Below are 27,048 nucleotides of genomic sequence, written 5' to 3' on the forward strand. Positions count from 1 at the left end.
GTAAAAATCACTGTGATGATAACCATGGTAAAAATCACTGTGATGGTAACCATGGTAAAAATCACTGTGATGATAACCATGGTAAAAATCACTGTGATGGTAACCATGGTAAAAAAAATCACTGTGATGATATCCATGGTAAAAATCACTGTGATGGCAACCATGGTAAAAATCACTGTGATGATAACCATGGTAAAAATCACTGTGAAGATAACCATGGTAAAAATCACTGTGATGATAACCATGGTAAAAATCACTGTGATCGCAACCATGGTAAAAATCACTGTGATGGTAACCATGGTAAAAATCACTGTGATGGTAACCATGGTAAAAATCACTGTGATGGTAACCATGGTAAAAAATCACTGTGATTGTAACCATGGTAAAAAATCACTGTGATGGTAACCATGGTAAAAATCACTGTGATGGTAACCATGGTAAAAATCACTGTGGTCACAACCATGGTAAAAAAAATCACTGTGATCGTAACCATAGTAAAACCCTTGTTATATTAGACTAATCATGGTAGCACCATTGTTATATCAGAGTAACCATGGAAACACCATGGTTAGGTTGTGATTATGATGATGACACCAAATTGCATTTTTTTTTAAATTTGATTTTTGGCTCCTCTAATCCGCTGATGGTTCGGCAGTGCTGCTGTATGTAAAGTTTATTTGTATATGCAAACACAGGCACACACTCTCCTCCTTGGTAATCTGCGTGAATGTAAAATAAGTGTAGAAAGACCCAGATGCAGTCAGAGAACTGAGTTTACTTTCACATGAAGTTGAGGTTCAGGCTGAGTTTTCAGATTATTTTATTATCTTGGTATGAAAATGGATTTGGATTGGAATAATTAGGATTTCATTTGACTTTACAACCTCATTAGCCTTGTTTATGCTCCCTTGGGGGGGAAAAAAAGGAAATTTCCACTTGTTTTGGGGGTGTCCGTCTTCAGCATTGAATTTATTTGTGATGTCACACTCCACAGTAGTGGGTAATGGCTCATATGAAAGTAGACATTCAGGGCTTTATGAATGTGCTGTCTGCACAAGCTTTAGTTGTGCTGTCTGTTGTATCTCTGTAGCATGCCGTGATGAATCAGTATGTTGTTGGAGAAAGAAAACTTCAGTGTTTGCTGGTTACTTTATTATAACCTGGTTTACTTCTGCCTCTGGTCCACGTCTCAGTTTAAGTCTCTCACTCACCATAAAGCCATAAAAGCTGACATAATGTTTCATCATCAAATAAAACGAATGCTCTTTTTACTTCCTTCTCTGGTCTGTTATGGATCCTGGGTTTATATATTAGAGCCCTAGACAGTGTAGGTGCACAATACTGTCAAAGTCCAACCTCTTTATTGTCGTGTGCACAGAAGTAGCATGTGCAATGTGAAAGTGTCCAATAGTCCAGTAGAGAAGCAATTAATGTTTGTGTTTGAAATATTCCTAATCTGGTTATTGAGCCACCTGGTGGCTTGAGGGTAGAAACCGTCTCTGAATCTCATGGTCCGAGCGCTGATGGTTCTGAACCGTCTTCCTGATGGGTGAAGGGAGAACAAGGGATGTCTTGGATATCTGGGGTTGTTTGAGTGGTCCTCAGCACCCTCTGCATTGATCTGAATTTAAATTATGGTCTGCGCCCTTCATGCACACCTTGATCCTCTGTGGGGAAAAAAATATCTGACTACCCAACAAACTCTGTCAATCCTAGCGGTGAAACAATTTCCCCTTATTTATTATTTATTACTAGAATATATTGTGTGACGTAGTGTAAGTGGGGCGTTCTGGCTGAATTATTTCTATATTCGAAAATATCAATAGATCGTCAAAACATAAGCTCCTGTAGGAATCTCTGCTTAGGTACTGTAGACTGAATGTTTTGTCCCATTTCCTTTGGTGCTGTTTGCTTTTTTGACCACTAGATAGCACCATGAGCATGTGGTAATGAAGGCACTGCGATGTCGGAGTGAGTCACAGTGCAGACGATGAAGTGGACTTATCTTCCATATCTTTGTTTACATCATTTCTCCTATTAAAATATTAAAATATTGATTCTACATAAATTACACAGAAATAATAAAACAGAAATACACTGTATAAACACAAGGCCGATATAGTGTAAAGGTATAGCCGTTTGGGTGGACTTATCCATAGTGGACTTTTAATAGTAAGGTTTTGGAGATGGGGCCTGAATAGGGCACATGGGCAGAGTGGACTGGTGATGGTGAGTCCCAGCTGACAAAAAAAAGGTCCCCAGGACGTCCCCTAAATGGCCTCTACGAATGTCCCCCGAACGTCCATGTGTAGGGTCCTACGGACGTGGAAGGGGACGTTCACAGGACGTCCAGCGGCCATCCAGGAAGCTTAGGGGACTTTCGCTGAAATGAACACATCCAGTATGTTATGCTTTACGTTATGACTTTGATGTCCTCGGAACATCCGCCAGCGAACGTTATAAACTGTACCAAATGTGGACGTAAGTGGACGTTCGCGATGTCCGGGGGCCTCCCCTGTTTGCTGGGGTGATGATGCAGATTATGATTGTGGTTGGGGACATGTTCATAGTGGACTGATGATGATGATGATGATGTGTCTGTGATGGTGTTTAAGCGGCCTATATATAGTGCAGAGGGTGTATTCTGTGTGGTTTGGGACATATCTCCAGTGCACCAATGATACAGAGGTGTTTATGATGGTATGTGTGTCCTATATTCTAAGTAGAGTGTGTGGTTTGGGACACGTCCCTGGTGAGATTATAATAGTTATGCAATTGTGAATGCATAAAAACATGCTGATGCCCTTGTTTCCATGACAACAGTACTGTACTCCAGTTACCATGTCAACAGTCGGATTGTTTTATTAGAAATTTAGAACGTGTGTGTGTGTGTGTGTGTGTGTGTGTGTGTGTGTGAGAGAGAGAGAGAGAGAGAGAGAGAGATCTTTAGGGTGTGATGTGATGTGACACGTATTTATACACTCTGGTAACGTGATTAATTAAAAGTGATCTTCAGTTTTTCCAAAACTGCCCCGCCCCCCCCCCCCCCCAAATACTGAATTATGAAACATCTTCAATTCAAAAACATAATATTCAAATAATAAATTCCCCTTTAAAAGCTGATTCTGACTGGTATAAACTGGTATTTGGATTGGATTTGTTAACATGGTGCAGAAGTCACGTTTCTATTTAAAACAGCGAGCGTCTCAGTAACTCTACTTAAAACCGATATGAGGGCGGGGCTACAGAGCTCAGTTACTGATGTCACAGGAGAAGCTCCACAGCTGCTGGAGAATTGTGCTTTCCTATCTTATCACTTTAATCATTGTTTTTATATGACTGATTGTATCAGTGAGTGTTCCTGAAGTGATTACTCACTGCTGCTGTGCTGCTGAGAAAGAATAAACGTCTCTCCTTTTGATCTATGAGATTTGATCTATCTGCTGGTTTTATTTGGGGGAACAGGGAACATCTGTCCAACGCAGCAACAGGCAAACTTATGAATGGAAGAAATGATAGATTTATTCCTATTAAATAGTATCCGAAATGAATAAAACAGCTGGAAGTCATGCTGTGGTAGATAAGCGCTTTGCTGTTGGCTTCACGTTTATGTTGCTGCCCCGTAACTGTGCTGTTGTTTGTCTGTAATTTGACCAAATCAGATTTAGTGAACAGCAGCTCCTAAATGAATCTGATGGATGTTTATTTATTTATTTTATTTTTTTATGGCATAGTCCACCTGTTCATAAATTATTTGTGACATTTCCACCATGGAGAAGAAGAAAAAAAACTAAGAAAGGTCATTGAAACTTTATATGTCAGAATTGCGGCATTATATATCAAAACTCAGATTTTTTTTTTCTCACAATTTACCTGAAACAATGTACTGTGACGAGAGTACGCGTAGCTGGTGAAGTGTGGAGTGTTCAGAGGGAGTAGGGAATAGTCGTGAGCACATCCGAATGAATTACAGCCGAACAAAATACAACAACTATCCGTCCATCCATTTTCTATACCGCTTATCCTACACAGGGTTTCGGGGAGCCTGGAGTCTATCCCAGGGAACTCGGGGCACAAGGCTGGGGACACCCTGGACGGGATGCGAACCCATCGCAGGGCACAACCTCACACACATTCACACACCCATTCACACACTACGGACAATCTGGAAATGCCAATCAGCCTACAGTGCATGCCTTTGGACTATTGGAGGAAACCCGAGTACCCAGAGGAAACGCCTGAAGGACAGGGAGAACATTCAGACTGCAGGCATAACATCTAGAAGTATAACACTATCTAGAAGTTTTGCAGCGGATCCTTAAAATAGTCGATTTGCAGGAGTTCTAGTGTTTAGGAAGGAGTCTTATTCTGCATTTTGTTAGCCTATATTTTTATCAAGCCAGTGATGTTGGTGTTGCCTCTTTAATGTTTCCTAAAAGAACCTTTTGTTTTTGCTCCGATTCGATGGAATGATTTCTACATGTGTGTGTGTGTGTGTGTGTGTGCGTGAGTTTTGGGGGCATCAGTCCTGTCTGACTCACGCATTTGTCCCCAGTGCTGCTATTTGCGGCTCCCTGAGCACTTTTTGGCTAACTTGCTCACTTCCTGTTCTTTCTGTTTCAGTCAGGTCTGTTTTCCGTCCGTTATTCCCCCACTGCAGAGCTTCCTGTGACCTCGACTCGCCCTACTTTACCATCCCAGAGGAGCTTATACTGATTTCTGCTCCTTTTCAATTTTATATACACAAACAGAAGCAACCATTCATGTGTTAACAGTCTGAGAACTCCGGTTTAGCTCGTTTTTTAAACAGGTTTTCTTGTATGTGAACAAAAGTTTTTGCACCCTATTTATGTAGCTGTAGAATCCACCTGGAGATAACTCAGTTTAGGCGTCCTCATAAAACCTATTCATGAGGAGCTTTTACTGAGGAATTGGAAGGGTGAGGTCAGTCCTGTTGCTACAGATTAAGTGTTTCATGTTTTCATAAACCTTATTAGCTGAATTTGTGAGTCAGATTTAGAGTAGGTGCAGTCGTAAGCTCCGTTTTCATATTTTATTTGAAAACAAATAAGTATTGTCCCATTAGTTGTCACTTAATTGACGTTTAACTAGAGATTCGGTTTTCTCAAGTGAGTGAATATAATGCAGAATAATCATAGTCTGTAGTTGAACATCTACAGGAAGCCATATGAATGGTTGGAAACCCAGGAATTCACATCTAGTTCATTTATCTGCTATAAAATTTTAAGGCTCTCAAATGCTGAAATTCAAATCTAGTCAGTGTCTCTGTTTCCTCTGTCAGGCTGTAGCAGAGGGAGCTGATTTATGAAGTGCATTATCTCATGCACTAACTGCTTATTAGCCAATTTCAGGAACTTCAAGCCGGTCGTTTTCTGTCTCATTTCTCTACCTAACCCTCATTAAAGGCCTGTCTCTGTAAATTAGTGTCAGACTGTACACACCCTGCTGTGGCTTTTTGAGATTCCTCACATTTTCACCTTTCGCCTTCTTTTCTATTCCATTTCACTCCCGTGACAGATAAACTGAGAAAGAATTTTGCTAAGTTGGACCTAACTGAACTAAACCAAAAAGAGCCAAAAAGTATGACAAACTAGACCAAACTGAGCTTAAATCAATATAATACACACCAAATTCAACCAAAAGGAAGAAACCAGGTTAAATTCAGCCCAAAAGGAAGAAACCAGCCCAAACTAAAGGCTAAGTAAAACCAGACTAAACAAACAAACAAATATATAAATAAAATTAATTGGCTGGGGAAAAAATTAATTGGCTGAAAATGTCCAAGCCATGACAAATCGAACGAAATCAAAATAAATCAGGGAAACTCGGACAAAAGACATTTTGAATTATAAACAAACCCAAAATATCAAGGAACCAAGCTAAATCTGCTCAAATGGCACCAAACCAACCAAACAAACAAAAAATGATCCTACAATGTTAACCTTGGCTAAAAATGAACCATGATGAATGGGTTCCAAAACATACTGACTCGAGGCAAACCTGCCCAAACCAGGCCAGAGGGAGTGAAATTAATAAAAAAATAATAATAATAATCCAATCTAGGGCCAAGTCAGAAAAGGTCAGACTATAACTAACTGAGCCAAACCCCACCACATCTGGTTGAACCAAGGCAGGGCGTTTCTGTTTGTGGCTGAGTGGAATCAGTTTTGGAGCAGCAGTAAAATTCTCTACTCTGTAATTAGCAGGTCACACACACCGGCCTCAGCATTTTTTCCTGGACCAGCTCCTTCTTTTTCCCTCTGCGCAGCACTCGGCACTTAAACGCTTGAAGCTAAGCCTTGATTTGGAGCACAGCCAGACAAACTCTCGGAGATGTGTTACTGTGTCCTGTACTGTGGCACAGGAGGATACTAAAACTCAGGGTGTTTTCCAGAATTTCAGAGACTTTGAAAGAATTTGTCATCTTTCTCTATCTCTCTTACACACACACACACACACACACACACACACACACACACACACAGGCCTTTTTTCTCTGGGGTCTACTTTACTTTTTTTTTTTTTTTTTAAATTCCCCTGTCCCTGGCTCCTGTTGTGGCTCTCGTCCAAACCGTTTGAAATCTGACCCGTGCTCATGCGGTTCTGCTCAGCCGCTAGAGTGGAATCTCAGCCTTGCGTCCTTCACAGTTAAAAAGGAAAATTAAACGTAAAACAATAAGCTCCCGGAGGGTCTGTGTGGCCTTCTGGAAAAGAACAAACCTCATAAACTGTCGTCAAATTCAAAACACATTTCCTTCAGCCTCGTTTCTGCTTAATGTGCCTCATACAATACGTTATACGATACCTTAGTACATAGTTTGATATCACTCACTGTGGGCATCAGATTCAGATAGGAGGTGTGGCTTTTAGGGTTTGATGATAGAGTTTATATCACATTTTTGTCAAATGAATCATTCTGATTTTTTAAAACTGTTTTATTACTGAGCTGTACGATGCCTTCGGATGCAAGTGTGTGATAATTTACACCTGCAGTCTATGCTAAGTGTGAGTCTCATAGCCTCCGGTGCAAAACAAAAGAAGCAAAGCTTACACACCAAACATGTCTTAGCTGATAGACTACATTCAGCATAAGATTAAGTGGAGTTCCATAAGCGGAGAGAACTACTACACCCTAACTAGTCTACTACTGTGTGTGCCCAAAATGGAGTCTTATTGAATGTGGCATTCAGTGTGCCAAAAAGAGTATGAAATAAAGCTTTTTACTGTATGTCAGTCTGTACAGGTTTTTGCAGAGTTTTTTTTTTTTTGTGACCATTACGGCCAAAAATGCTTGATTTTGGATTTTGCTTAGCTATTTAAAAAAATTTGCGATGCAACTTGTGGAGTTTTTTTGTGCTTTTTTTTTTTTTCCGGAAAACTTCTTGAATTGGCGAAACTGCAATTGAAAGAGATTGTTTTGCAAGATGTTTGGGAGTGATGTTTGTTGGTAAGCGAGACCCTTTAGCTGTACTCATGTTCGACGCACGTGAATCGAAGAGGGCTTTAGATGAATGTGGGTTGAGATGACGTCACATGACGTGTCTTGACTGAAATCTGCAGCAAATCTGCGGTAATTTTGAAAGATTGCAAGCTCCTCAGAATATTGCGGATTTTGCGATTGCAAAATCCTGGAGGGACTGCTATGTAGTGCACTACATGTTTACTTGAGAAGCATTTGGGATTCATCTATTACTGCACTTGAAAGGGTATAAGTTAGTGGCTACTACACCTTATGTTGTCAAATATATATCCAGTAGGAATAGAGTGCACTACATAAGCCTTGAAATAATAACTTACTTTTCTGTGCAATATATACAAAAATATACCATATAGGGCTAATTAATATTCAGATCTTTATTACCCATATTAGATAAGGCATTAGATAAGGCATGAGTTCTACTCCTAATCTAGGGAGTTGTATATCCAATATACTGTACAGGCATTTGGGATTCTGCTCTCTTTTCATATGTAAGTGCAATATATATATATATATATATATATATAGGATATGAATGGAGATATTTACACCAATTGTAGTGCATTATATATCCAATAAGGAGCCATTTAGGATTTAGGTCACTACTTCCTACATAAATGCACTACACAGAAACCATTTCTACCATTTTGCAGTTCGGCGGGGTGTTAGGAATCATTTCTAACTTCTGATTCACTTTCTGTATACATGCACTACCAAGGTTATGAAATAATGGCTCCTACTCTCTATGTAGTGCACTGTGTATGTATTTATTTTATAGGAAGCTGCACCATCAAGCTGTAAACTACCTAGGGAATAATATAATGCGTTCTACTTGCACGGTATGTCCAAGGGAGCTATTTGGGATTCAGCTTCATACTTCTTATATACTGTATAAGTGCACTTTGTAGTGCACTCTAAGTTCAATTGGGAGTCATTTATTTAGAAGTATTGTCTCTACTCTGATTATAAAAACTCCAAGAGGGTATAAAATAATGCTGCCCCCTTTGTAGTGCCATTTGGCACATGGTAGGGAGCTTGGTAGGAGTCCGCTCCCTATTTCCCAAATGTAAGGGTTAAACAGTCTAGGAAATAATATGATGCATTGGCTAATTGATATCAAGCCACAGCAGGCTTACACACTCGCTACATCACATCACTTCCAGTCTAGACACTGTCATTTGTCAGTTAATTGGGTAATATCATCTTAACCAGGGTTAATTTCTCAGAGAATGTGCTCACACACTTACACGCACACACATTTCCAATTTGCATTAAAACTGATTAATGACAGCCATCCACTGATATCCTTCCAAAGATCTGAAACTGAAACATGTCTGCTTCAAAAATCACATAAAAAAAATAAAAACCCCAGCATGATACAGGGCATTATCATCCAACATTTCCCAGAGTATAAAATCTTGTCTGTTTCAGGCGCTCCACTGCTTAACTGCACTCAGCTGATGACGCACCGTTACATAAGCACACAAAGCTAGTGGCAATGATCTATTTTCCCGTTTGACCCATCTGAGTGCTCATGAGAAACTCAGCATGTCAGTGTTCTGTGTGTGATGGGGTTGTTTGTGATGCTGTGCATAGCAACAGCCACCAACACACACGTGCGTTATTTTTAGCATGTTTATTCGTCCTGGAGAATGTAGTCTGCTGTGTCTCTGAACAGAACAGAGACGCTGTATTGTTCTCGGTCATAATTCAAAATTGACATTTTCATATTACAATCATTTCCAGACATTTTATATGTTAGTGTTAGCTAGTTAGTAAAGAGTGTGCTGGGAAACATAGCTAACTAACTGTTAGGTGATGTTAGCCATGCTTAATGTAAACAAAATGATTGCTCAGATACAGTTGTCTATTCACTCCGTTTGCTAGAATTTTCCACATAAAATTCTACTCACTTTTGTGGTATAATTCAGACGACAAAACTTTCTAACTGTTCTAGTGGTTCGGACAGAGCTGAAATCAGTTAGCAGTTGATGCTAAGTGTAATTAAGGTGTTATTATAGTTATATAGAGTCTTTTCCTTGTGATTTATCAAAACATCTGAGGGAAACGTTATTATTCTTGACTTGTTCTGTCTTGTTTCGACTCTCTCTGTGCCTTCACACCGCTCATTTAAACTGCTTAATGGTTTGCTAGGTTGCTAGCTAACTTGCTAGCGAACTGCTAGCAGTTCATATGGTATTTCTCAGTTGCTAGGCAACATTATTCTTCTGACATTAAGTACTTGAATGATGAATGTGTTGTGTGTTTACCTTCCCATGGTAAAAGCATGAACTCAGTTCTGTTTATTTTAATAATGTTAATCAGAAAAAATGGGCAAATGTTTTCACACCTTCATGAACAGAATTATGGGAAGTACATGTACAATGGGTTTTACACTATGATGCAGGTGTTTGGATTAAACATGGATTACAAACATGTTTAATCATTAATATTGTGAAGTTTTTCCATGAGGAGACATTTAGATAGCATTTTTGTAAAGAGTCTCCAATGTCTGTGCTTCGTAACAGTCAGAGGAAAGGTTGTAACTTTACGTTTTCAAGACTTATGGTTTCTTAGTAACATAAGAAGGGGGTATGGTGGCTTAGTGGTTAACGTTTGCCTCGCACCTCCGGAGTCGGGGGGTTCGATTCCCACCTCTGCTGTGTGTGTGCAGCGTTTGCATGTTCTTCCTGTGCTTCCAGGGTTTCCTCCAGGTACGCCGGTTTCCTCCCCCAGTCCAGAGACGTGCATTGTAGGCTGAGTGGCATCCCTAAATTGTCCATAGTGTGTGAATGTGTGTGTGATTGTGCCCTGAGATGGGTTGGCACCCTGTCCAGTGTGTCCCCCACCTTGTGCCCCAAGTTCCCTGGGATAGTCTCCAGGCTCCCTGTGACCCCGTGTAGGATAAACGGTACAGAAAATGGAACGGATGGATAGTAATAAGTAGATAGATGTCTTATTAATTTCAAGATTAAAAGAGAGGCTGGTGAGGGAATGGCTGTTTACAACTTCTATAACATAAGTGATAACAGGAATTTGCTTAATGGACATTAAACAATAACAATAAACGGATAAAAAGTACAACATGCTGTTCTTGTTGGCTGTCGGTGACCATACATCATCGATTCTTATAATAGCACTTCCTTAATTGTTTTATTCCTAAACTCCATTAGGATTACTGTTTTCTTCACCAAATGACATTTTATTGGTCTTCTTACTACCAAGCTTTGTCCATAAACCCCATTTAACTTCCCTTGTTCCCACACTCCTTTAAGGTATTTTTAAGGCTCTTGAACTCCATTAAGTGCTCTTGGTCCTAAACATTTCCTTGTCTGTGCACTTTGCATGGTGTTTTGTCGCCGTGGATGATGGGAAATGGGGGCATATGTATGGGAAAGTGCCCACACAGCCCTGGGCGGGGGTTGTGAAGTCGTTGGCTAGATGAGAACAGAGATTGCCTCAGGCAGAGCACTAAAAGGCATGCCGAACAGGTACTTGTGTGTGTGTGTGTGTGTGTGTGTGTGTGTGTGTGTGTGTGTGTGTGTGTGTGTGTGTGTGTGTGTTCAGGATTGGAGATGGTTAATGGGGAACCCAGTGAGTAGGATTTGCATTCCACAGCCTCTATGCCGTAACCATGGACACACACACACACACACACACACACACACACACACACACAAATAAAGTCTCTCTCACATTCTCTCGGTCTGTATATCTGACACACACTTTCTCACGCTGTGTTGCATCCCCCTCTTTTGCATTTTGATTGACACTGGCCAAGGCCTGCCTGACTAGGACCATACCATTCATGATGAGGAAATTGGGGGTGGGCTGCTAAACCAACCAGGCTGAAAAAAAAGCTTTTTTTTCAAACTGTTTGAATGGAAAATCTCTGGTCTCTTCTCTCTCTCTCTCTCTCTCTCTCTCTCTCTCTCCTGTCCCCCGTCCCTCCCCCCTCGTCCTTTTCTTCCAAATAGTCCGATCCAACCCTAGAGGGGAAAGCGGGAGGGAGGGAGAGTGAGACAGCTGATCAGTGCTGTGGTATTCCGAGTTTCGAGAACAGAGAGCGAGAGAGAGAGAGAGAGAGAGAGACACACACACACACACACACACAGATTGAGGAAGCTGACAGAAAATGAGGAAGAAGCTTTAACCGTCTGTGGAGAACTAGCAGCCCGAAGAGTTTCAACGTCTTTCGGAAGATAAAGAAAACAAGAGAATGTGTTAGAATTACAGAGATAGAACAAGTGTGAGTGAGCGAGAGGGAGAGAGCGAGAGAGAGAAAGGGCTTGACATATGAAAAAAGAAAACAAACATCTTGAGAAGAAGAAAGTGGCATGAAACGTGACTCGAGTGCCACGTGAAGTTTCCTGCTGCTGGAGAAAATCATCTCGAGAGAGAGAGAGAGGGAGAGAGATAAAGAGAGAGAGAGAGAGAGAGACGGGGTGAGCAAGCTTAAAATGAGAGGACGGAAATTTTAAGAAGCAAGAAAACGCGATGAAAGACGACCCGAGGACATAGGAGGCTAGAGCGAGACTGAGAGAAAAAAGAGAGAGAGAGAGAGAGAGAGAGACGAGCTCAGCTGCAGATCAGTGAAGACGCGTGTGTGCGTCTTTTCAAGAAGAGATGTCGTGGCTGTCGCCCATGCAGTGGGCCAAATGGACCTGGTCTGCCATGAAAGGAACAGGAGAAGACGAGCTAGAGGAGAACGACGTCCAAAACGGAGAGATAGACGAAGAAGATGATGAGGAAGAGGAGAGATCTCAGAGCTTCAGGCAAGTCGTCTCTCATGACAGCATGACTACAGATCAACAGGCATTCAGGCTGGAAAGGTTTAACTCTTTCTGTTCTTCCACCTGCACATGCATATATACACACACACACCTGCCATCAGGAGGATACTTTATGTGGTGGTGATGGTGATGGTGGTGGTGGTGGTGGTGGTGGTGGTGGGGGGTCCTCTGTTTCCATCAGGATTGTTTATATTGAGCTAAGTTAACAGCTATGAGACAGTCTGAGGTAACAACATTGTAGCGGTGTTTACATGTACAAATTAGCGATTTTCTCAAAGCCCCATTAAACTGAGATGTTTACAAAGATGGTTTAGGTAAAACAAGTGCATATATAGTTCTGTTTATGGTCTGATTCAACTACATCAGCTGTGTTTACATACAGGTCAGTCTAAGGCCTCGTCCACACACGTGAACAGGATTTTCGAAAATGTATCTCATCTGCATGAAAACGCAAAACATGAGCATGCCAGCCCTGTAGGTGGCGATAGTACTTCATGATGTTATGTCAAACACCTTAAGAGCATGCGTATTGAGCGAGAAGGCGAAGTGCAGAAAAACACCAGCCGAGTTTTAAAACAAAACAATGATGAACACAAGGATTCATATGTGAGGACTGGCGATGAGGAGGAACTACTGCTTAAGGTTAACAAGAGCTAAATCTTGTCCAAAATCTGTTTGTCCTGCCGGTAACAACCCGTAACAACGTGTAGCAACCTGTAACAACGTGTAGCAAACCGTAACAACCTGTAGCAACCTGTGACAACCCGTAGCAAATTGTAGCAACTCGTAACAACTGTGACAATCTGTAGCAAAACGTAGCAACCTGTGACAACCCATAGCAACCCATAACAGCCCTGTAACAACCTGTACCAACCTGTAACAATTTGTAGAAACCTGTTACAACCCGTAGAAACCTGTAACAACCCGTAGCAATCTGTAACAACCCGTAGCAATCTGTAACAACCTGTAGCAACCCGTAACAACCTGTAGCAACCTGTAACAACGTGTAGCAAACCGTAACAACCTGTAGCAACCTGTGACAACCCGTAGCAAATTGTAGCAACTCGTAACAACTGTGACAATCTGTAGCAAAACGTAGCAACCTGTGACAACCCATAGCAACCCATAACAGCCCTGTAACAACCTGTACCAACCTGTAACAATTTGTAGAAACCTGTTACAACCCGTAGCAATCTGTAACAACCCGTAGCAATCTGTAACAACCCGTAGCAATCTGTAACAACCCGTAGCAACCCGTAACAACCTGTAGCAACCTGTAACAACCCTTAGCAAGCCGTAACAACTCATAGCAGCCCGTGACAACCCGTAGCAACCTGTGACAACATGTAGCAACCCGTAGAAACCGGTAATGATCTATAATGATCTGTAACAACCTGGAGCAACATGTAACAACCCGTAACAATCTGTAGCAACCCATAACAGCCCGTGACAACCCGTAGCACCCCGTGACAATGCGTAGCAACCCGTAACAATCTGTCGCTACCTGTAACAATCTGTAGCAACCTGTGACAACAAGTAACAATCAGTATCTACCTATAGCAACCTGTAACATCCTGTAACAACTTGTGATAACCTGTAGCAAGATATAAGCAACCTGTAATAATCTATAACAACCTATAACAATCAGTAACAACCTTGTCTACAGCCATTATAAACAGTGTCCTCGCACATCCCTAACACGTATAAAACTGCAGCAGGCACACGCAGGTTGGCGCTGTGATGTTTGCATTTTCAAAAATGGACGTTTTCCCGTTCTACATGAAAACAGCGATACTACAGTATCGCACACAGGGTAAATATGGACATCCATACTTAAATGGTACATGACATCGGGATATCTGCTATCGATATGGAAACGTGCAGCTGTTGAAGAAACCCTGTTGTTTGGTTACAGAATTACAAATTGTTACAAATCGAGATTATCCAGATTAATCCAGAAGAACTAAAAAAATTTTAAAGTAAAAGGCTCAGAAATAGAAAAAAAAAATGAAGGAAGCAATAGTCTGGTGTCGGTGCTACTTAATTCTAAGCAGTTCCTCTATTTTGCTTTTTTACAGCAGGAAATGTCTGTAGCCCCGCCTTCATATTTTTTATTGGCTTGGGTTTGTATGATTGCGCAGGTAATTTTTCAGGAAAAACTCGGTACAAAGTGAAGGGACCTGCCACCTGAGGCAAATTCCTTTTGTGTCCTACGTCCTTTCTCATACAAGTGACGGCCTTTTTCACCAGACAAAAATGAAAAAATGTGTGTGTATGTGTGTCTGTGTGTGTGTGTGTGGATAAGGAGAAGAGCAGCTGTGGTTTGGCAGTTTAGTGAGCGCTCTGCTGTCTACATCCTGTCTTTGTGCTAACATTCCTTTCTGAAGACTTTCTCTATTTCTCTTCTCCTTTCTTTTGTTTTTCTCTTTTTTTTAATTTTCTTTTCTTTCCACAATCCTGGAATGACTGTGGCTTTTCACACTGACGAACACAAGTGCAGAGAGCACTTAATTAAACAGAAAGGAAAACACACACACACACACACACACACACACACAGTGTGACTCAGTTCCATATCTGACTCAAAGCTGCTCAGAAACACAGAGACACAACCTGTCATCATTTTATGTGTGAGTGTGTGGGTGTGTGAGTGTGTGCCTAGGAAGCTCTTGCTCTTCAGAGTAGCGTGGCCTGTGTGCCTGTCACTCCCAGTGAAGGAGGCGTGGCCTGTGCGCTTGTCATGCCCAGTGAAGGAGGCGTGGCCTGTGTGCCTGTCATGCCTAGCGAAGGAGGCGAGGCCTGTGTGCCTGTTACTCCTAGTGAAGGAGGCAAGGCCTGTGTGCCTGTCACGCCTAGCGAAGGAGGCGTGGCCTGTGTGCCTGTCATGCCTAGTGAAGGAGGTATGGCCTGTGTGCCTGTCAAGCCTAGTGAAGAAGGCGTGGCCAGTGTGCCTGTCATGCCTAGCGAAGGAGGTGTGGCCTCTATGCCTGTCAGTAGTTAAATGAGCTGTGGCCTCTGTGCCCATCAGTCATAGTAAAGTAGGTGTTTCCTCAGTGCTTGTCATTCCCAGTGAACAAGAAATGACCTCACTAACTGTCACTCCTGGTGAACACCTTGATATGTGTGAATTGAAATGTATTTATTTTTATTGTTTTTTTTGTTTAGCTCGGATTCAGAGGGTCACTTCGAGACACCTGAGACGGAGTCACCTGTCCATCAACCACTGGCTCCACCCACAACACACATCACAGGTAAAGGACAACACTCTTTCCTCAAAGATATATATATTTTTTGCATAGAGTGTAAAAAAACAAAAAAACAAATTCACACACACAAACACACACAGAGCTATCTTCTCTATCTTCTCTCTGTTGTTGCCTTAGCAACAGTGGTGAGTGTGAAAATCACCTGAAGATAGACCCTATCAGACTCCATCTGCGTGTGTTTGACACGTGGCCATGAGCAGTAAATCTGCAGCAGTGTGATTGGACACAGATGGCTTTTGCCAGCTTGTTATTAAGCTTCTTTAAACGCTCGTAAAAGTTCAAAGCGAAAGCAGAGCTACTATAAAGCAGCACAGAGTCAGCACAGAGTACACTTATAGAGAACTTAAAGGAAAAACACCAACCCATGTGCTTTGCTTTTGTTTATAGTTCATTTTTGTTTGGTTGGTTCATTTCACTTGCTAGTCAGTTTTCACTTGCTAAGTCAGCTTCTGTTGTTAGTTACTAGCTTTGGCTCACTAGGTAGCTTTCACAAAGCTGGTTTGCTTTTTACTTGCTAGCTTAACTTTTACTTGCTAGTTTGCTCTTGCTAGCAAGCTCTTCCAGCAGAAGCTTTACAGCTTTAAGGACTTTTTTTCTTTCTAGAACATTCACTGTCAAAATGTCTGGGATTTCTGACGACCTTTTTTTTTTTTACGTAATGTTCATAAATATTCCCACAACATATCTGCGGATGTTTAGCTGTAGGACGTTTAACACCGTCATTTCCATTCAGAACGTTGTGTGAGCAACAGCATTATTTCAGCACATGTTTAAGGTTGCAGTAACGTTATATTTGTAACATTGCAAACTAATCTTGTTAGAAACCGTTGAAAGTATTACTGAATATTCCGTTAATGCTCTCTCTCAGCTTGTACGTCGCTTTCACTTACTGCGTCACTCAAGCTATGTTTCCATCCACATGTTTTTCTGCAAATGTTGGGATATCGCATAAAAACGCTGGATGGAACCACCAGATGCGAATAAAATCTCCAAAATGTGCCTAAAAAAACCCATATGTACGCTATTGAGGTGGATAATTTTTAATGGTGGAATTCTTATAGTAATTGATTATATTGGAGAAAATAACCACAGTGGCTTCCCCGGCTGCAACAGCTTCCATTTTTATGGATACTTTGCGACAGTTTCCCCGGAAGTGATGATTTTGTTCTCTTGATCTCAATTGGGATGTAAACGGATGTATCGCATAAAGCATTATTCGCAAATGTTTTCTGTGATATTCCAGTGTTTCGCATAAGTTAAATTCGCAACTTGGATGGAAACATAGCTACAGATTTGAAGAGACTGTGAATTCAAATATTAACGACATCAGCCTCATGATTTCTGAAACTAAATCTTATGGAAGTTTGCTCAAGGTTAGCCCCGCCCACTTTACAATGAAAGGGGAGAACTTTTTGAACTTTGTTCAGATGTTTTATTTCAAGACATCTGTCAGGTTATTATCTTTAAAATGCTCGTGTATGTGTGGAACGAATTTATTATGCATCCCATCTCATGCCAATTCCAAAATGTAATTTTAGAGCTAGTAACGGAGGCCTGAGCCATTGATCTGCAGTTATTGGGGGGAGAAAGAGAGAGAGTTCACTTTTTTTTCTTTTCGTTTCACTCTAATTATGTAAAAATAGAACAAACAAATAAATAAATATCGATAAGCCTACTTGTTCACAGGGTTTGAAATTTTTTATTACTGCAGAAAATATATAACGAATAAATAAATAAATAAATATTGACATTTGTTCACCGGCTTTTCTGTCTCATTAATGCAAGCACACGTGCTCTCTTGCGCTCTCTTTCTTTTCTCTCTCTCTCTTTCTCTCTCTCCGATAACTACATATCAATGGCTCAAGCCTCGGATTCGCATCGTGGCCGCATTACCGCCTCAGGTGCACGTTATTTTTCTAATAATTCAACGTCCCGTCGTCAATTATTCCTTAAATATTTCCAGAAAATCGCAATTTTTCTGTCATTTTGTTTGTCGTTAAATGTGTGTGCTGTGTTGGATGCTACGACTCGGCGAAGTGATATGGAACTGTAATGTGGTCAAGACCTGACTGGAACTACTTTAGCTGTGCATGTACTGAAAAATACTTGCACACCTCAGAAAGTCTGTCAGCCAAGTGAGAATCAAGTATTAAACAGTGCTGTGAAGTAATACGGAGTAACGCTCCATTAAGAAAGTCATTTGAACTGATTTGTGTAAAATTCTCCGTGTGTGCTGTGAGTTCTCGTTCTTATTCCTGTCTCAACTGGACGAAGAGACGTTTATCGTGCTCGGTTGCTAAAAATAGCTTCCCAGAGTTCAGTGTGCTTGGGGTGTGTTTCAGTGTGGTGATGTATTTGGTTGTGGTGCTGATGTGTTTATAAAGGCTGGAGAGAAAAAGGAGGCCATTGTTAAAGCCTGAGCGTCCTGAGTGATTTGTTTCCTCTCTTAAACACAGAGGAAGTCTGTTCTGCTGCTTTAACAATACACTTCCTCTAAGAACTCTTACACCGCAGCTGACCTACATCACAGGGTGGATTCTTACAAAGACTGTTAACGATTCTTTATTTACATGAAGATGTTTAGGCATGTTCTTGACTGTGCGTGGTGTGAGAGAGAGAAAGACTTGTGGAGCTCTTCGATTTTAGTCAGTTTATACGTTCAATTTTGACTTTGATCTTTGAGGAAAACACCACAAAATCAAGGTGTTTTTTAAAATATATAATATCTTGCAAAAATAAAATGGTATGTGTATTGTAATAATTTTGGGTGTTTGAAAATGATTACATTTTTCCCAGAATCCAAAAACGGGCGCAGGCTCCATCTCAATAGAATAAACCTCGGGGAGAAATCTAAATATTTCACCAAAAAAAACATGACCAAAGAGAATGAAACAAACTGCCTACTGAAGATTTACACTTTTTACAAAGTGATGAGAATTTCACGATATTCCTTTTAAACGTATTTTTTACATTCACATTACTGTATATAGCAGACGCCCTTATACTCGGCAGTCACAAAATTATTTGAACTTAATTTGAACATAATTTTAAACAAAAGTACATAAAAGTATGTCCGACTTAACCTACAGCTAAAGGCAGAATTTCCCTTTGAATGGAAACCTCTACTATTTCCCAGTTTGGCTGCAAAAACTAGAATTACCTCATGTGGGTGTATCCTGCAACAGGACAGCAATCATTATCGGCAAAATCAATAGAAAAAAAATTGAAGACGAAGACTTTGGCTTCAGACCTGATATTACAGTTGAGAGGATTCAAAATCTGCTCAGCAGTGCACAACAAAATTGGAAGCAAATTGAGTATCACATTAAGAAAGGGAGATGCAAACTTCTAAACTTGTTGTTTTTATCATCATTAGTTAATGCCTTAACAGTTTGACAGTTTTACTTACAGTACAAGTGATAAAGAAGGACGTCTGCGAAGCTTGACACATTAAATGTCCCGTTGCTATAACTTACATTTCCATTGTTCTAAGGGTGTGCAAACTTTTGCACTCATTTACAATTTTAGCCAAAATCTAGGGTTAGGTCGGTAACACTTTACAATAACAGTGCACGAATAATCATGCACTAATACCTGAATTAATACTTAGTTCGTGATTAATACACAATAACTCAATAACTCATCATTAGTTCATATTTCAGTAAGTATTAATTCAGGTATTAATGCATGATTATTCATGTACTGTTATTATTAAATGTTACTGTTAGTTCTTTCTTTTTGTTAAGAAAGGTATCGTTATTTCTATGTGTATGTGTACTAATACATTATTTACCTTATCCCCTATTACATACAAAAACGTTGCTATTGATTAACTGTTTATTATGCTATATTATGATTCTGTTTATTTTCTGATGGTGTTAGTCATTTTAGAACCAGAATGCATAATGCTAAACTGGTGGTGGTACTAAACCCCTGTTATTTGTTATTTGTTAAGTAATGATTAAATTTTTCAGACACCAAACATGCCACAGGGGAACACTGTAATGATAAATAAAATCATTCTACCACTAGGGGTGCTATAACAATTAAATAACTGTTTCGCAGTCTCTCGTCTGATCAAGTTTCATTTCACGTCACATTGTTGTGCTCATTCGTGCACGTGTTTTGTTTAGGAACGTAATGATCATTAGATCATTAAAAAACCATTGGAGCTGTTGACCAATCAGGTTGCAGCAGGTATTTGTCACTGGTCAATTGTCATGAAAGTTGGCAGATTGATGTACTGCTTGAATATTTTGCCAAAAAGTGCTTGGAAATAAAATGTCTCTCCGTCTCCGTTTATAGAGGAGGACGTTCAGGTGTCCATCAGCGTAACCTCAGAGCTGAAAGTTACAAACCAGGACAGCTGTCCAAAATCAGACGCCTATGGTTTGGACTGTAGCAGCCTCCTTCCGGAAATTCCGAAGATGAAATCTCCTCTGATTCCTGAATCCGCAGTGGTGGAAACAGTCACAGCCAGCCCTGTAAACGTGGACGATATTCCTCTTCCCAAAAAATCGTACACTTTGGAACTGGAAACAAAACTTCAGGATGAAGACGATGCTGGAGCTCAGAAACAAGGAAGTAAAACGGAAACTGATCAAAATCAGAAACCCGTAGAAACAGAACAGGGATGTGATGTGGACGACGCTCTTCTTCCTGAAAATTCACACAGTATAGAAAAGACGTCCGAATTCCAAGACAACGATGGAAAGTGCAGAAACTCTCTGTCTCAGAAACCAGGAACCAAACAACGAACCAAACCCACATCTAAAAAACAGAAGCCCAAAGTGACAGTGGGAGAAAACGACACACACACTTCTCTAAACGTGGACGACATTCCTCTCCCCAAAACGTCCTACAATTTTGACCCGAGCCAATGGGACGACCCCAATTTCGACCCGTTTGGAGGGAAAAACAAAGTCCAGAACTCTCAGAAACTCCCAAAATCATGTGATTTCAATCCGGATAACTTCGACGACTCGCTGGATGCCTTTAAGCCGTCTAACAAGATCATTGGAAGCAGCGACTCTGAGAAAACCAACGATGAGAAAACGAAGGAGGAACAGAACAAAGAGTGCCCTCTGGTGGAGGAGAGGAAAATTAGACAGTCGCCCAAGAAGAGCAAAGACAAGATAATCACGTGAGTGACGTTTAAATGGATAAAAGTTAAACGTGTTAATCAATACTAACACACACGCTGTGTTTTCATTGGCTAAGAGAAATATCTGTGTGATTATCAGTGTAAAGGTCTTTCTGTCCATCTGTCTCTCTACATCTGTCTGTTTGATTGTCTAGCATTATGTCTATGTCTGTCTGTCTCTCTACATCTCTGGCTTTCTATATGTGTCTGACTGTCTGTCTGTCTGTCTCTATTTCTATGTTTTTCTGTCTGCCTGCTTGTCTGTCCATCAGTCTATACGTCTGTCTTTCCATTTATTTGATTGTCTTACTTTCTGTCTATGATTCTGTTTTGATACATCTCTGTAGGTCTCTGTATGTCTGTCTGTATGTCTCTGTGTGTATATGTCTCTGTCTGTCTAACTATACATCTCTGTCTGCCTGTATGTCTGTCTACATCTCTCTGTGTTTCTGTCTATACATCTGTCTGTCTATGTCTCTGTATGTTTTTGTGTCAATCTCTGTCTGGCTGTATAATCCCTGTCTATCTATCTGTCTACACACCTCTGTCTATCTGTCTGTCTATATGTTTTTGTAGGTCTATCTATATATCTCAGTCCATCTATACATCACTGTCTGTCTTCAGTCCATCTATTCATCTGTCTGTCTTCTGTCTATACATCTCTGTCTGTCTTCTGTCTATACATCTCTGTCTGTCTTCTGTCTATACATTTCTGTCTGTCTGCTGTCTTCACATCTCTGTCTGTCTGTCTATATGTCTATCTGCTGTCTATACATCTCTGTCTGTCTGCTGTCTATACATCTCTGTCTGTCTGTCTACTGTCTGTACATCTCTGTCTGTCTGCTATCTATACATCTCTGTCTGTCTGCTATCTATACATCTCTGTCTGTCTGTCTACTGTCTGTACATCTCTGTCTGTCTGCTGTCTATACATCTCTGTCTGTCTGTCTACTGTCTGTACATCTCTGTCTGTCTGCTGTCTGTACATCTCTGTCTGTCTGTCTGCTGTCTGTACATCTCTGTCTGTCTGCTGTCTATAGATCTCTGTCTGTCTGCTGTCTATACATCTGTCTGTCTGCTGTCTGTACATCTCTGTCTGTCTGCTGTCTGTACATCTCTGTCTGTCTGCTATCTGTACATCTGTCTGTCTGCTGTCTATACATCTCTGTCTGTCTGCTGTCTGTACATCTGTCTGTCTGCTGTCTATACATCTCTGTTATGTATAATTACAGTCTACACCTCCACAAAAATGCATTAAAACCGTAATGTCACTCAGCCTTATTGATTGGTCTGTGCCATTTGTGTTGGCAACTACCAACCGGGGAGGGTGAAGGCTAACACGTGCTTCGTCCAAGACACGTGAAGCCACCCACGACATCTTTTCACAGGGCACAGGGCAGCGTAACACATACATGAGCTCACAGATGCCTACGATTGGCTAGAGTCTCTGAAATTGATAGGGGGGCGAGAGTGATGCTGTCCCTCCCACCCAGACAGGACAGCTCCCGGCCGGATGGCTGTGGTATTGTTGGGAGATCGCCAGATTAAATCCCGGCGATGCTACAGCCATCTGTGGTGAACACTGTTCTGTCGCACCACTCGGGAACCCGTGCTTACGTGACTTTTTTTTTAAGATATTTCGCTTTGACGTCACTCTCTACACTTTACTAACGTTGCTAGATAGATATCCTCACCTTACTCAAGTTCACTGAGGTAGTGTGTTCACTGTCGAGCTGTGTACGTGTTTACTGTGTGTGTGTGTGTGTGTGTGTGTGTGTTGGTTACTAATCTCCTGTCCCACCTGCTCTTCTCTTTTCCTCATTCCTCCACTCATGTCTAACACTCAAACCTTTTCTCGTCTTCCTCTCCTCATCTTCCTCTTCCTGTCCTCCTGTGTCTTTCTCATCAGGACCAATGAACAAGCACGCTTTCTCTGTACGCTGCTGTAAGTATCCACTCTCTCTGTCTCTCTTCCTTACTGCGTCCCAATTCGCATACTGTCCATCTTAAGTGGCATCCGAGATTAGAATTTAGCGTGTCCCAAATCGTAGTATGTTGAAACGAGTATCCAAAAGGTACCCGGATGGTCTAATATTTCCGGCAGGTTTTCAAAGTGTGCACTTTTTCAGCTAATATTACCCACAACTACTTGCGCTTCACCAGTTTCAACCTGCAAACATGGATGTGTTTTATGGACGAGAGGTGCAAATGAAATGTGGAAAAATTCATCAAGGGAATGGTACATTAAATTATATGGTATAAATTATATAAGGAATAATGAATGAAGAAAAGCTGAGTTTGTTTTCGGTGACAGTGTGCGTAACTAGGCAACAGCATTCTCTTCTGGTACATGACGTGTTAGTATGTCCCAGTACTTACATACTCTTTAGCTATACTCTCAAAAGTATGTACTTTTTCTTCACAAAAAGAGCGCATACTTTTAGTGCATAGTGTAAGTAGGCGAATTGGGACGCAGCACCTGTCTCTGTCTCTCTCTGTCTCTGTGCTTTATCGGTTTCCTGTCAGTCTCGACCAGATTGTCCTGTAGTGTTTCTGTAGCTGATAAACAGGTCACGTGTGTGTCTGTGTGTGTGTGTGTGTGTGTGTTCTCATTTTTCACCAGTCTGATTATTGATTTATTCTGGTATGTATTGATATGCTGTTGTGTGTAACAATCGATATTTAGCCAGTGACAGTGATGAGGTCAGTGGGAGGCAGAGTGTGTGTGTGTGTGTGTGTGTGTGTGTGTGTGTGTGTGTGTGTGTGAAGTTTACCTCTTTAGTTGGTCTCTGGAGCTACAAGGCTAATGAAGCTTCATTCCAGATCATGTGCTTCAAACCACATCCAGTTCTTCAGCCATCGTTATACATGAGCACAGTTTTGGCATGGAGCTGAACACTGTAGCTTTATGGCAGTGGCCATCTTGGACAACCAGAATGACTTTTTCCCCTCAGCGTCATTTAGGGTCATTGTGCTCCCCTAGACCCCGCCTCCTACAGTGTAAAAGTGGAGCTGATACGGATGATGATGATATAGATATAGTGACTTTAACCGTAATCCTTGAACTGTGTGTGTGTGTGTGTGTGTGTGTGTGCCACTTTTATTACTTTAATATTTTATTATTTTACTATTTTTTATAGAGAGTTGAGGTGTATTAATAAAAGCAATGTAAAGTTTTTCTCTCTCTCTCTCTCTCTCTCTCTCTCTCTCTCTGCAGGAACACGTGCAAAGTGAAGAAGTATGAGAATACGTCGTTAGCGCTGGATGTCTGCAAGCAGGTACGACACTTGTTTACTGGAGAGAGAGGGATGGATAGAGAGAGAGAAAGAGAAGGATGGATAGAGGGAAACAGACAGAGAGAGAGAGAGAGAGAGAGAGAGAGAGAGGCTCTGTGTTGCCTGTATATGGAGATGCTGAGTCAGTATCTGTAGTCAGGATTAGCGCAGTGACTCAGCAAAGGTCACTCGCTCTCCTTCTCTCCTTTTTGTTCATCCCTCGCTCTTTTCACCCCCACCTTTTCTCTTTCATTACTTCATCACCTTCTGTCTTTTCGTCCCTCTTTCTGGCCATTTCTCATCGTCTTCTTTCTTTCTTTGACTTTCTCCACAATTCCATCTTTTTTCCTCCTTTTCATCACTCTGTCTCTCCACCATTCTTTACTTTGGTGCCTCTGTCTCTTTATTTTTCCTTATTTTCATTCCCCCATGTGTAAATCTTTTCTCCTCCTTTCCTTCTCTGCCTCCTTTCATGTTCTCTCTCCATTTCTGTTTCTGTTGTTTTCCATTTCTCTCTCTCTCTCTCTCTCTCTCTCTCTCCATCCTTCCAGTTCTTCTTCTTTTCTCTCTCTCACTCTTTCTCTCTTGCACCCTGGTTGAGCAGTGCTGGCACTGACACTGTCCGATCTGTGATTCATCACTGTGTGTGTGTGTGTGTGCGCGCAGGTTGAAGAAGAACAGGAGGAGCGGGTATGTCACGCCACAGATGAGGAGAAACTCGCATCTACGTGCACGATGCAAAAACACGATAAAACGTCTAAGACGTCAGTAACAGAAGACGGTGAGAGCAGGAGCTACACGTATACATCTTGCAAACATTATAATATTCCTCTAATTCATTAAAGCATTTTTTTATCCAGAATAATTTTTCAAACCCCCCACTCCCAAAAAAATCTTTCATTTCTACCGTCGCGCTAACCGATGAACACGTTGCAATACATTAACCAGAAACCCAACTTTTCTAAATTACGCTCTTACTTTACAGTGTCTTGCATAAATGTTAACCAAACCCCCCCCCCCCCCCCCCCCCCCCGGAATTTTCCACATTTTTTAGTGTTACCCCCTGAAACTGTAATGGACTTAACTGAGATTATGTACAGAATTTCAGCTTGTTAATGTAGAATTAGGTATCTTTAGCACATTTGATCAGTAGCTAAGTAGAAAATGCCTTTCGTTTATTGCTCTAATTTGCCCCCTAGTGGAGACTAGGGGCGCATCTCAATCAGCTCCCTAGTTCAGTAGTCAGGGCACTGATCAGGGAGTTGGCCATTTCAAGGGCTGTCTCGATCGCAAATATCCTTCCAGTCCACTGCACAAAAATCCCACAATGCACCGCAAAAACCAGGGAGCATCGATGCTCAGTATGCTGACATGACATGAAGCCTCTCAGCTCAAAAAAAAAAGGCAGACACACTCTCAGCCAACTGTAAGCAGTTTGTTATCATTGTTGAAGCTCTCAAATGATTACTTATGTTAGAGATTCCAAGCTTTAGTTCATGTTCTATATACGGCTTGTTTAAGTGTTTTACGATCCTGCTTGACGTACTATAAAAAAAAAAACCCATGTGATTAAGCTAACAAATGTATATGTCATATAATATCAGAAGGATATCGGTCCTACCCATTGTTGATAAATGCCAACAGTGAAGTTTTACAACGTGAGTATGTAGTCATGTCGCTGGAAATTGAGTCATCAGTGTCCCAGTGTGTTCTTACCAGTGCCCGGACTTTTCATGACCGAGGGAGCTAGGGAGCTGATTAAGACACACCCTAGCTCTTTTTATCAAAGCTTTCGATTCAGTTTCTGTCCACAAGATCCTCTTTAGAATCTAAATTCATTTGGGCCGGATTACAATCTTCAGACATGCCCGGGCTGTATGTTTGACTCCCCTGGTATATACTGTCGCAGTGTACAGTATACAGTGTGTGAGTGTGTGTGTGTGTGTGTTCCAGTGATTACTGCAATACAGTGCTGCCCTCTAGTGGCTACAATCAGGTCCAAACATCCGAGTGTTCTATTAAACACTCATATAATCAACATACGATATTGTCTGTGCCCTAAATAACTATTAAACTTCAAATGAAAGACAGTGTAATACTTCATAAAGCCTCTAATCCTTCAAATATAACAGATACAGTGCTGTGAGAAAGTATTTCTTCTGTTTTTGTGTATCTCTCATACTAAATTGTTTCAGAAATTTAAACAAAATCTAAGATAAAACAAAGGCAACCCGAGTAAACACAAAATACAGGTTTTAAATGATAATGTTATTTATTGAAGCAAAAAAGTTATCCAATACCAACTGGGCCTGTGTGAAAATATATTTGGTCCCGTAGTTACTAATTCCTGAAATGTGTGAAATCGTATTCATAATGGGGTTCAACTGGACTAGACACAACCCCTGTTCGATCAAATCGACACTTAAATAGAACTTTTTCAACAGCGTGAAGTTGGTTAAAAGGTCTTACTCAGTAACACACTATACCAAAGTTGAAAGAAATTCCAGAAATGATGAGGAAGAAGGTGATTGAAATACATCAGTCTGGGAAGGGTTACAAAGCTATTTCAAAGGCTCTGGGACTCCAAAGGACCACAGTGAGAGCCGTTATCTCCAAATGGAAAAACTCTGCACAGTAGTAAACCTTCCCAGAAGTGGGCAGCACAAGACTTAAAGATTTCATGGATATAGCTGACACTGCATTTTTTTTGTGTTTCATATGCGTTCAAGTGACAAGTGTGTGTGTGTGTGTGTTTTCTCACTTTTCAGACCTGGAGCTAGTGAAAAAAGATCATTTCCCTGAGAAGGAGATCTGCACACCTGTAAGTATTTGTTGTTGTCTTTTTTTTCTTCTCTTTTCTTAAAATTATGCATTGTGTTACTATTCAAATCAACATTTCGTGGCTCTGTGACTCGCTCTCATCCACTTGCACTTTAAAAAAAATATATTTTTTTTGTATTATAACAACCGTTTACTGCTTTTAAGCTCGTTTTCCATTATTTGTCATTTCATTTAGTGGGTCAGTTTTTTTGCTTATTATTTGTCTTTACCCAAATGTAAATTTTGGGATCAA

The 27,048-nt window shown here is 40.9% G+C and overlaps 1 protein-coding gene across 5 annotated transcripts in view; it reads left to right on the forward strand.

The window, feature by feature from the left end:
- Positions 1-27,048, forward strand: part of tacc1 (transforming, acidic coiled-coil containing protein 1) — a 52,592-nt gene that overhangs the window by 16,086 nt on the left and 9,458 nt on the right. For 3 of the 5 annotated variants that reach the window (XM_053644822.1, XM_053644824.1, XM_053644823.1), the window contains 5 exons: positions 15,457-15,542; positions 19,863-20,700; positions 23,918-23,978; positions 24,642-24,756; positions 26,744-26,796. In XM_053644822.1, the coding sequence (XP_053500797.1) occupies positions 15,457-15,542; positions 19,863-20,700; positions 23,918-23,978; positions 24,642-24,756; positions 26,744-26,796 (1,153 nt within the window). Of the gene's footprint in view, positions 1-11,471; positions 12,331-15,456; positions 15,543-19,862; positions 20,701-23,917; positions 23,979-24,641; positions 24,757-26,743; positions 26,797-27,048 lie in introns of those variants that run through there. The other 2 variants (XM_053644820.1, XM_053644821.1) reach the window with 2 other exon arrangements.

Source organism: Ictalurus furcatus, chromosome 16 (assembly GCF_023375685.1).
Source record: "Ictalurus furcatus strain D&B chromosome 16, Billie_1.0, whole genome shotgun sequence".
NCBI lineage: Eukaryota > Metazoa > Chordata > Actinopteri > Siluriformes > Ictaluridae > Ictalurus > Ictalurus furcatus.